Raw genomic sequence first — 12,183 nt, 5'->3', positions numbered from 1 at the left:
TTTCTATACAACCTGGGGAAATGATAGCATGCACAGGCTTTAGAATCTGACAGACCTCAGGTCAAATTCTGGCTCTGTAACCCACTTGTTGTGTGTTCTTGGACGTGTCACTTTTAACTTTGTAGCCTCATTTTTCACCTCCACATGGGGAAAGACCACTTCCCTCACAGAATTGTTCTGAAATGCATAAAAGCATCTCCTGTAGTGCCTGGCTTTTTGTGGGTGTTCTTTATGTGTTAGTTTTTATCTTTCCTTATACCACCACTATTCACAGTGGTGTAAAATGGCAGACACTGGTAAATGCTTGAGGTTGTGCTGGAAACTATGGTTTTTGTTTATATTCTCCCTGCTAGACTGGAAGTTCATAAGTATTAGGAGCCTTTTCCCCTCTGTCTCTTTACATAATGCCTTCTTTTATAGCATAGATGCCCAAAGAGGAGTTGTTAAATGTACTTTCCTAAGGTAAGCACGGTCCTAGGCAGTATGTAAAATGTACACAGAGGTATAAGGCCTGACTTTTGTGAGCTGGTGTAATGCAAATGCATTTAGAAATGGGGAAGGAACACAGCCCTCTCTGTCATATGACTTTTCTGGGTTAGTCTGAACCCCAGAGACTCATTTGGGAAAACAGTCTTTCACAGAAGCTTCAAGCAGTGTTCTTTTTTTTCTTTTTTTTAATTTTTATTGGAGTACAGTTGATTTATAATGTTGTATTAGTTTCAGGTGTATGGCAAAGTGAGTCAGTTATACATATACATATATCCACTCTTTTTTAGATTCTTTTCCCATATAGGCCATCACAGAGTATTGAGTAGAGTTCCCTGTGCTATACAGTAGGTCCTTATTAGTTATCTATTGTATATATAGTAGTGTATTTATGTCAATTCCAATCTTCCAATTTATCGCTCCCCTCCCTTACCCCCTGATAACCGAAAGTTTATTTTCTACATCTGTAACTCTATTTCTGTCTTGTAGATAAGTTAATTTGTAGCCTTTTTTAGACTCCACATATAAGTGGTATCATATACTTGTCTTTCTCTGTCTGACTTACTTCACTCAGTATGACAATCTCTAGGTCCATCCATGTTGCTGCAAATGGCATTATTTTGTTCTTTTTTATGACTGAGTAATATTCCATTTTATATATGTTCCACATCTTCTTTATCCATTCCTCTGTTGATGGACATTTAGGTTGCTTCTATGTCCTGGCTATTGTGAATAGTGCTGCAGTGAACATTGGGGTTCATGTATCCTTCCGAATTATGGTTTTCTCTGGTATATGCCTAGGAGTGGAATTCCTGGTCATATGGTAGTTCTATTTTTAGTTTTTTAAGAAACCCCCATACTGTTTTCCAAAGTGGCTGTACCAATTACTAGAGAAATGCAAATCAAAACTACAGTGAGGTGTCACCTCACACCGGTCAGAATGGCCATCATCAAAAAATCTACAAACAATAAATGCTGGAGAGGATGTGGAGAAAAGGGAACCCTCCTACACTGTTGGTGGGAATGTAAATTGGTACAAGCAGTGTTCTTTTGCAGGGACACAGACAAGTCAGAGTTTGATTTTCTTTTTAATAAATTTATTAATTTAATTCATTTTTTACTGCATTGGGTCTTCATTGCTGCACACAGGCTTTCTCTAGTTGCGGCGAGCAGGGGCTACTCTGTTGTGGCCTCTCCCGTTGTGGAGCACAGGCTCCAGATGCGCAGGCTCAGCGGCCATGGCTCACGGGCCCAGCCGCTGCACGGCATGTGGGATCCTCCCGGACCAGGGCACCAACCCGCGTCCCCTGCATCGGCAGGTGGATTCTCAACCACTGCGCCACCAGGGAAGCCTGGGGCTACTCTTTGTTGCGGTGTGCGGACTTTGTATTGCAGTGGCTTCTCTTGTGGAGCACGGACTCTAGGCACACGAGCTTCAGTAGTTGTGCCATGCAGGCTTAGTAGTTGTGGCTCGGCTCTAGAGCGCAGGCTCAGTAGTTGTGGCTCACAGGCTTAGTTGCTCCATGGCATGTGGGATCTTCCAGGGCCAGGGATTGAACGTGTGTCCCCTGCATTGGCAGGTGGATTCTTAACCACTGCACCACCAGGGAAGTCCAGAGTTTGATTCTTGAGGAAGAATCAAAGGTAGTGTCTCCTCTCTCTCTAACTAGTTCTCCTCTCCTGACTTTTCTGAGCAGAGCAAAGCAGCAAACTAGAAATACAGCAAAAGGATAACAGCAGGAGGACAAGAGGCAGAGCGTGCTCTGGGCCCTTTCAGCCAAGCCATTTGTAGTGGGATTGGGTGAAAACCCTGCAAGGACAATGGAAATTTTGTTCCTTTTCTTCTCTGTCTTATGGAGCCCTGAGTCCTCCCTGACATGCCCTTTTTTCCTGAGCTGGATCTGTCCTCTGGTTGGCAGTAGGTTAAGACTGCTCTGTGCTTCCCAACGAGAGCTTGGGAAGGAGGGAGGGAGGGAGCAGCCAACTTCCTTTAAGTGAGTGTAGCCTTTGTCCTGAGTTTGCATGTTGACTGGCTTATTCACTAACAGGCAGTCATTCTGAGTACACTGAGGCTGCTGGGTGCGGGGCCGGGGCCAGGGTGAAGCGACTAAGGTGCCTAGGGCACACGGTTTAAGGAGGCACTCCTTTTTAAGGCGGCCCCTGTGTTTGCAGTACCCTGAGAGTAAGTGCCTTCTTAAATGGTGCATCCTAGGCACTTCATACATCTCACTCTAGTCCCAACCTTGCCCAGGTGCAAACCACCTTTCTGAGCTCTGCGTGTGCTATAAACTGGAAAAGCTTCCCTATGGAGTTCACCATCTAATCTGGAGCTAATATTTGCATGTTTTAAACACTAATACATATGTACATAATTATATATACCATATAAAAGGAAGTGAAATGTGAGTGCTATCAAAGAAGAGAAAAGTTTCCTGGAATTGCTGGTTTTATACATGGCTTTTAAATAGAAAAGAGTTTTTTTTTTTAATATCTTTATTGGAGTATAATTGCTTTACAATGGTGTGTTAGTTTCTGCTTTATAACAAAGTGAATCAGTTATACATATACATATATCCTCATATCACTTCCCTCTTGTGTCTCCCTCCGTCCCACCCTCCCTATCCCAATCCTCTAGGTGGTCACAAAGCACGGAGCCAATCTCCCTGTGTTATGTGGCTGCTTCCCACTAGCTATCTATTTTACATTTGGTAGTGTATACATGTCCATGCCACTTTCTCACTTCGTCCCAGCTTACCCTTCCCCCTCCCCGTGTCCTCAAGTCCATTCTCTAGTAGGTGTCTGTCTTTATTCCCGTCTTGCCCCTAGGTTCTTCATGACCATTTTTGTTTGCTTGTTTTTTAGATTCCATATATATGTGTTAGCATATGGTATTTTTCTCTTTCTGACTTACTTCACTTTGGATGACAGACTCTGGGTCCATCCACCTAACTACAAATAACTCAATTTCGTTTCTCTTTATGGCTGAGTAATATTCCATTGTATATACGTGCCACATCTTCTTTATCCATTCATCTGTTGATGGACACTTAGGTTGCTGCCATGTCCTGGCTATTGTAAATAGAGCTGCAATGAACATTGTGGTACATGACTCTTTTTGAATTATGGTTTTCGCAGGGTATATGCCCAGTAGTGGGATTGCTGGGTCATATGGTAGTTCTATTTGTATTTTTTTAAGGAACCCCCATACTATTCTTCATAGTGGCTGTGTCAACTTAAATTCCCACCAACAGTGCAAGAGTGTTCCCTTTAAATAGAAAATAGCTTCGATTGAGTCTTTCAACTTTTTTTGTTTCTTTTTTTTTTTGTGGTATGCGGGCCTCTCACTGTTGTGGCCTCTCCCATTGTGGAGCGCAGGCTCCGGACTCACAGGCTTAGCGGCCATGGCTCACGGGCCCAGCCGCTCCGCGGCATGTGGGATCTTCCCGGACCGGGGCACGAACCCGTGTCCCCTGCATCGGCAGGCGGATTCTCAACCACTGCGCCACCAGGGAAGCCCTTTTGTTTCTGTTTAATTAGAATCAAGTAGTTTTAAGTAGTTTCATCAGAGGCTATCTGGCCCACAAAGTGTGAAATATATCCTGTCTGACCCTTTAAAGGTGAAATTTGTTAATATCTGTTCTAGAGGATACACAAAGTGTATGAGACCTATATCACCATCTGGTCATGTGAAAAGGAACAAGTTAAGGAACCTACTGTATAGCACAGGGAACTCTGCTTAATACTCTGTAATAACCTAAATGGGAAAAGAATTTGGAAAAGGAATAGATACGTGTATATATATAACTGAATCTCTTTACTGTATACCTGAAACTAACAAAACATTGTTAATTAACTATACTCCAATATAAAATAAAAATTAAAAAATCATTTGATATAAGGAACACTGTGGAATATTAAAATATAGTGTAGAAATTTAGAGGAAGAAGAAATGCAGGTATATTGGTTAAAGGATGGAAGATATCAGAGGAATATGGACTGGAAATGTACCCTGAAAGACAGATGGGGTGCCAAAAAATTAGGAAAGTAAAAATCCCTGCACTGGTAAAAATGCAAACATTGGAAAAGGGAAAACATTGGAAAATGGAAAGTAAAATTCACCATTCTCCCTGTCTCCCAATCCCTGGTCCCCCTTCTAAAGCTAACCCCCATTAACAATCTGTTATATATCTTTGCTGATAAAAATTTGTGCATAGATTAGCATATGTGTATTCTTTTTTTATTTACACAAATAGTATCTTACTGTGCATACTATTAGACCCCTTGATTAATTCACCTAATAACATATCTTGAAGATCTTTGTATGTCAACACTTGAAGCTCTTCCCCATTCTTTTTAGGAGCTGTGTTATGTTCCATTGTATGGAATCATTTAGCAAAGCACCTCTGTGGATGGACAGTTAGGATTTTAGTTTGTTTTCTTGTTTTCTTTTTATAAGTAATGGCGGAATTCTGTAGGAAATATCACGGTACATATATCTTGGTGTAAGTTTTGGTTAGTGAATTTGCTGGGGTAAAGTATTTGACTTTTTTTTTTTTCGGTATGCGGGCCCTCTCACTGCTGCGGCCTCTCCCGTTGCGGAGCACAGGCTCGGTTCGGAGCGTGGACAAGATGTCTGGTAAATGCGTCATTCGGGCAGATGTGTTCTCTCCATCACCTTCTTCTGGCCCACAGGGTGTGGACATTCAAGCCCGGGGAGAGTGGAAGTCCTTGCCAGCGCCTCTTGACCACATTAATCTTCATGTCCGTGGGGGCTACATCCTGCCCTGGCAAGAGCCTGCACAGAACACCCACTTAAGGTGAGTGAGGGCGCCCCATTTCTCCCTTCCACGCCAGGCAGCTCGGATCCTGGTGAAGCCCACCAATCTGTAAACCGCACCCTCAGGCCCCAGAGCACTTTTACTAAACAGTTTTGTTTGCTTGCTTGCTTACTTGTTTGTATTTTAGCCTTTTTTTGGATTCTGTACTCTGAACAATTCTTAATTAACAGCTATTTTAGATCTAAGTGGGTGTGATATTAGGTCTCATTGGTGACATTTGAGGTGGAAGTCAAACAGTATCACCCATGGTTCATGCTAGTTTTAAAAGACTGGATCATAATTGACTCTTTGCTAAGAAAATCACTGCAGAAAAATTGTGTAAGCCATATGGCAACTGAGGCTGAGATCCCTTACATGCAAGATTTTAAAATTCTAGACCTAATATATAGCCTATGTATTCTAGACCTATATAATAATTGATAATAGCTGACAGCAGGTGAATGCTTGCTCTGTGCCTAGAACTGTACTAATACGGAGATTTCTATTTGGAGATTATCTATTTTTCCTAACAAAAGGAAAGATAAGCCCTATGGTGTTAGTACTGTTATCATCCTCATTTTTCAGATTAGCAAAGAGAGGCTTCAGGAGGCTAAATGATTAACTCAGAATCACACAGTTAGTAAGGAGTTGAGCAGGGACTAAAATCCATGTATGTCTGATGTCAGACTAAAATTCTTGGAGCCCTACTCATGAAAACTGAAGAACTTAGGACATCTGTAAACAGAGCTCACTGTACACGTGGACATTAGGTCATGAAAGAAGAAAGACTGAAGCACTAGGCTTTTCCTCACAGTGGAGAAAGGAAGGAAACCAGTGAGTTTGCTTGTAGCTTTTTGTAGAGATTGTAGAGCTCCTATGAGCTTATACAGCCTTAAAGGAAAATTTCCTTTGATTCATTCATTCATTCCCGACATGAAGTCGCAGAGCTTATGGAGACAGAACTAGAACCAGATCCCAAGTCTCCGGAATCCCAGTACCCAGCCTTTATATCATGAAGCACTTCCTTTATGTTTTTATGAAAACGCTTGGTTTGTGGCTGTGGCTTTGTTTTTACCCAATGTCTCTTTCCTCCATCACTACAGCCGTCAGAAATTCACAGGCTTCAAGGTTGCCTTGGATGATGCGGGGGCTGCTGAAGGTTGGCTCTTCTGGGATGATGGGCAAAGCGTTGGTGAGTAAGGGCCGTCCCGGATTCATTCATGTTAACACCATTGGCTAGCTTCCTGGGTACCTTATAGCGCTGCTGTTTCCTTCTCTGTGTTCGGACAGTCGCGCACTTTTAAATGTAGCCGTTTGTTACTTTTAAGTGTATAATACATGATCCTTGTGCCTCCTGCCTATGAAGCTTAACTCTGAATCTCTCACCGTTATCCAGCTATCCTAATCCACTGTGGAAAACAGCAGTGTAGGAGCCGTAGGGGGAGTTTCTTTGTAGCCAGCTGAGCCGTACTTCCATATCTGGTTTATCTGCCTAATTACATGTCCCAGTAAGAGAGGCAATGCCTCTATCAGCTGTGCTATTTATTGGGGGGAATTTTCCATTAGGAATTTACAGGAATTAGTAACCTCTCAGGAGGATGTCTCAAGTACCATTAGTAATTTCCAGGCCCAGTGATAGCCAATAGAACTTTCTGCAGTGATGGAAATGTTCTATATCCGTGTTGTCCAGTATGCTAGCAAGTAGGCATATGTGGCTGTTGAGCACTTGAAACATGACAAGTGCATCTGAGCAACTGGAGTTTAACTTTTATTTAATTGTAATTAATTTAAATTTAAATAACTACGTTTGGCTAGTGGCTACTATCTCAGACAGCACAGCTCTAGAGGATAGCCAATGCCTTCTGACCAAGTGACCAACAACTTAGAAAGAGGCAAGTGTATGGGGAAGAGTGAGAAAGCCACCGAGGTCGGGTGTGGGGCGGGAGTACCTGTAACAAAGCTCTGGCTAGTCCACCTTTAAGGATATGCTCCCTGGACCTGTGGCATCAATTAAGGATAAAGGACAAAGAAGTCTGTTCTCTGGAGATGGCATTTAAAAAATTGCCTAAGACCTCTCAGGATAAACTGACTAATTATACAGCAGTCTTGGTGCTTGTGATGTGGTGCACGTGCACGTGTGTGCAGATATGTGTGTCTCTAGCAGAAGGGGTCTGGAGATTCTGAGGTGACTCCCAAGCTGTTGGGAATCACAGACCACAAGAAATGGACTAAGTGTGGTGTTAGACAGAGGCATCTGTATACACTCATTTCAAACATTTTGTGTAAACTGAGGTTGGAGCCAGAGTCTGACTAAATCTCCCAAAACGGAACTCTGTAAAGAAGAAAAATAAGATAAAAAACCGAAACAAAAATCATCCCTACTTTCTCAACCAAGGTAACCCGGTAAGCAATTAGAATTCTAGAGCATGTTCCAGATCATGCTCACTTTGTTCTTTGTTTGCAGATACCTATGGGAAAGGACTCTACTACCTGGCCCACTTCTCTGTCAGCCAGGTGAGTGTGACTGGGGCTGTGAAGGGAGAATGTAGCGTTCTGCTAGCTCACTGAGATGCTGGGCGTCATGACATAAATCCACCTAGAATTCCTTCACTGTTCATCTTACTAATTTGCAACTTCCCCATCCTCTAGACTTCAGATAGAGATATAATATGCTCCCCGGAAGTTTTCTGTGATTAAGCCCATGCACATTTCATCAGTAGCTTATTCCAATTCACCAGGCACAGATGGACAGGCTGTTTCGATGTTTTCTAGCCCTTGTTCCTATGTCGCCTTGGAATGGTCAGCATATTTTGTGACTTCTCCACATGTGGAATATAAGGTTCCTGATAGCTGAGATTCTTTGTCTTCTTAGAGTTGGGGTGATTCTAGAGACCCTGCCAGTGCTTAACCCATTCAAATTTGGATGGTAGTTGGCAATAGGAGATAGAATACTAAAATCATGATCTCACTATCCAAGGTCACAAGAGCGGGGGGGTGGGGACTCTTAAGTTATCTTACTTCATGGTCTACATTTGTGCCTAAAAAGAGGTTGTGAAAAATTTGAACAAATTTTGCTATTTTTTTCCTCCTCTGGTTTCTTTTATCTCCAATTGACAGAATACGATGCACAGTCATGTAATTTTCAACCAATACATCAGCGACACAAACCCTTTGAAACTGGGCTACATTGAGATCTGGGGAGTGGGCAGTGTCTCCGTTTCCAGTGTCAGCATCTCTGTGAGCGGCGTGGTTATAACACCCACCTTCTCCTACAACTCTACAACACAGGTTTGTGACCAGTGAAAAGTCCAAATGGTATTTCCCAACCCTGAGCTACCTAGGGCAGTTCCTTCTTGCTTCGCTTCCAGATGATACCCTCTCCTGCAAAGCCCTTCCCGAATCCCTCTGTGTTCCGTGTGTCAGAGTGGACAGCACGGAGATGAAGGGAAAATTTAGGGTTTATCATCATTTGGAATTGATGGTCTGGACCCTTACTTGTCGTGTATGTCTTCTTGTCTGCAAACCGATATAAAACTTTGTGTTTGCCTCAGAGATCTACTTCTCAAGCAGCTTGAACTACCATATTTCATCAATTATAAGACACCATCAGTTAAAATTTGCTCTTTATTTCCTGTGCCACAAAGAAAGAAAAAGTCTTACAGAAGTATGATTCCATGCTTTCCTATCACTTAAAACTTCTATTTTAAAAATATAGGAAGCTTTACAAAATTTCTTTAACCAAAGATTTTTATCATTTTACTATGATACTACAGAGGAAAATACATGGAGATACATGGACATTGATAAATCTGCGTCAAGGTAATTTAGGAGAGGAAAACTCTGAATGTGAAGAAATATTAGAAATATCTTAACCGTTTTATATCATTTAAGTTTTTCTTTTATTATTTAAATTTCTAGGTAAATATTTTAAATTATTTTATTTGATTTATTATTATTTAGAAGAGAAATATGTGGCCCGAATTGGTTAAGATATTTCCTCTGAACTATCAGAGGTGTTGGTGATACATCATTTCATAAAAATTCTTTCACTGCTGTCTATGCAATTTACTCCAAAGCCACTAAGATCCTTCATATAAAGTTTTCATCATAGCATTTTTTTGATTTTACTGTCAGCCAAGATTCATATTCCTTTCTAAAATAATTCTTAACTGGTTTACAGTCCATCCATTCATAACACCAGTAGTAGCAATGAAGTTCACACGTGTAGAAACAGTTGTCAGGAGGGCTACTTGTTCACAGTAATTCCAAGCCTGTTGATTGTAAGACACATTCTGATTTCATGAACGTTAAATATGTGAAAAATCTGCACCTTGGATTTAATGCAGTGTTGTGGTTCCAATATCAAGCCTCATGGTAAATGGGCTCTTTCCTTGTGTGCTTACTTCTTGCTTTTTTCAGAACTTTCTTTTTTCATAATCCTTCCTGATTACAAAGCCTGAAATGAAAGTTTTCCTTCAGTTTGTATTTTTTATTTGTTTCCTCATTTTTGTGGTTTTCTGGTCAACCAACTTCCCCAACTCGACCAAGAGCTTAAAAAGGACTTTGCCCAATTTTGTTGCTGACAGACAAGCTAACTACTGCACATGCGGTGAAACTTTATGGAAAGTATTTGCCTAGAAAAAAACACTGAGATATCGGACTCTTACTGGGAAATCATCAGGGTGCCATAAGGGAAGAGGAGAAGCAGGAAATAAAAGGAGGGCTCCGAGGACATTTTCTCCAATTTGCACAGTTGTTTCTCTGCAGTGGTTGTGTATTTCATTATTTAGGGTCTTGTCATCTTTTCCCTACACACTGAATGAGTTTTGTACTCTAAGGGATTAAGAAACACCCTTCTCACCTGAAAATCTGAGGGCAGTCTGGAAGCTAGGCAACGACTTGTGAAAGTGTGTATGGACCACTGGCTTGTATCTGATTTGTTTGACTGCAGGAAGCTTCAATCACCAGATGCCCAATGCTTTTTCTTTGGTTCCCAACAGGTGTTAAACATTGATGTGACCAGCAGAAACCTCAGCTTACATAATTTCACTTCATTGACATGGAGCGCACTCTGAATTTTTAGAGCAAGATCCTAACTACGAATGGCTTTGATACTACTTACACCTCACGCTCATAAAATTATTGTGTGTTGCCAATCAGTTCATGCCCAGTACAGCTAAAATATTTTCCTGGTTTTGTTTTATGTTCTGTCTGTGTTTTAGCCTGTGCTATAGGCAGTAGGGAGGTGTGGAAAACTGTGGGTTACCTTGATGTCTCTCTGTGATTAGTATGGTACTGATGGCTAAGCATATATATACTGAAGACGCACTGGGTCCATGATGAAGCATGTGTGTGTGATTAGGGGATGGGCCCACTCTTGCTAAATATACAAACTACAGCTTTCCAGGATAGTTCGGATCCTAGAGCTAACTAACTCCTCAGAAAAGTATCCAGAAAGAACATCTGCCAGGTAGGTATAGGGAGGTGGAATAAATTGCTGAGAGCATGATATAAGGGGAAGAAAAGGCAAACGCAGGGAAGGTAAGCAGGAAAGATGAGAGAGAACAGATGATGAGGATAAAAGTGACCATGACAAGTAAGAAGATAACATACAGATATTAGGAATCGTAGCCTCATGGGAAGGAGAAAGGAAGAGCTAGCTCATTTGAGAATAAGAGGAGGGGCTAGGGGAAATCCTTAGCCTATGGGAATAGGACTGGGGTGAGATTTAAGCCGGCAAAGTTGAAGGAAGGAATTTAACGTAAAAAATAACTTATTTTTGCTGTGGTGTGCTTTGAAATATGTAAATCTTATTTCTCTACTCTGTGCCTAATGTATATAACCACAGTTCACACAAATGCATGCAACTCATGTGCCAACTAAAAATAGGCCAGCAGATTTACAAAAGATTTTGAATTTTGTGGTAATTTGACCGTGGGTAATCTCACTTCGGCATTAAAACTTCTTTTTATTCAGCAAACCCTTGTGACTTGGTCTTGTTCCCTTCGGCATCAGAGTTCCTGCAGGCTAATCCACCAAAGAAATGATCAGATTTATGGTTATTCACCCTTTTCCCTTATGCCTCTGGCATGGGTTTTTCTTAGATTTAGGTTTGTGGGAGGGTGTGCTTGGATGTTTGGTTTTTTTTAAATCTTCATAGAAGTTACTATACTTGGTAACATAACTCTGGCAAAAACAGAATTTGCAACACTACTGGTTAAAACACTAGGTGGTTAGATTTTGGGATAAAGAAATTATATACTAATGTTCAACAGGGATATTTACTTTTAGTATTACTTGAAAATGAGTGTATTAGAGATGAATGTTTACTTTTCTACGTTTTTTTCTATCTTTCCCTTTTTTTAATTGAAGTATAGTTGATTTACAATTTTGTGTTAGTTTCAGGTATACAGCGAAGTGATTCAGTTATATATATATATATATGTGTGTGTATATATATATAATTTTTTCAGATTACTTTCCATTATAGGTTATTATAAGGTATTGAATATTGTTTCCTGTGTTATACAGTAAATCCTTGTTTTATATATATATATATTTTATATATAGTATATATATTTTATATATAGTAGTGTGTATCTGTTAATCCCATACTCCTAATTTATCCCCCCTCCCTTTTTCCTCCCTTCCTCCCTCCCTCCTTCCCTCCCTCCCTCCCTCCCTCCCTCCCTCCCTTCCTTCCTTCCTTCCTTCCTTCCTTCCTTCCTTCCTTCCTTCCTTCCTTCCTTCCTTCCTTCCTTCCTTCCTCTTTCTTTCTTATACCAGGAAGCCAAATTCTACTTGTTTACTCATGTTTCAATGCCTCCATAAGGCTACATAAAAATAATATAGGTAGGGGCTTCCCTGGTGGCGCAGTGGT

The 12,183-nt window shown here is 41.0% G+C and overlaps 1 protein-coding gene across 1 annotated transcript in view; it reads left to right on the top strand.

The window, feature by feature from the left end:
* Window positions 1–11,281, top strand: part of MGAM (maltase-glucoamylase) — a 105,828-nt gene extending 94,547 nt beyond the window's left edge. The window contains exons 44-48 of the mRNA XM_067041974.1: window positions 5,179–5,303; window positions 6,407–6,495; window positions 7,768–7,817; window positions 8,421–8,591; window positions 10,304–11,281. Coding sequence (XP_066898075.1) covers window positions 5,179–5,303; window positions 6,407–6,495; window positions 7,768–7,817; window positions 8,421–8,591; window positions 10,304–10,378 — 510 coding nt within the window. The 3' untranslated portion in view covers window positions 10,379–11,281. The remainder of the gene's footprint in view (window positions 1–5,178; window positions 5,304–6,406; window positions 6,496–7,767; window positions 7,818–8,420; window positions 8,592–10,303) is intronic.
* Window positions 11,282–12,183: the final 902 nt, after the last annotated feature.

Source organism: Kogia breviceps, chromosome 9, assembly GCF_026419965.1.
Source record: "Kogia breviceps isolate mKogBre1 chromosome 9, mKogBre1 haplotype 1, whole genome shotgun sequence".
Classification (NCBI taxonomy): domain Eukaryota; kingdom Metazoa; phylum Chordata; class Mammalia; order Artiodactyla; family Physeteridae; genus Kogia; species Kogia breviceps.
This window is presented reverse-complemented; position numbering and strand designations above follow the sequence as displayed.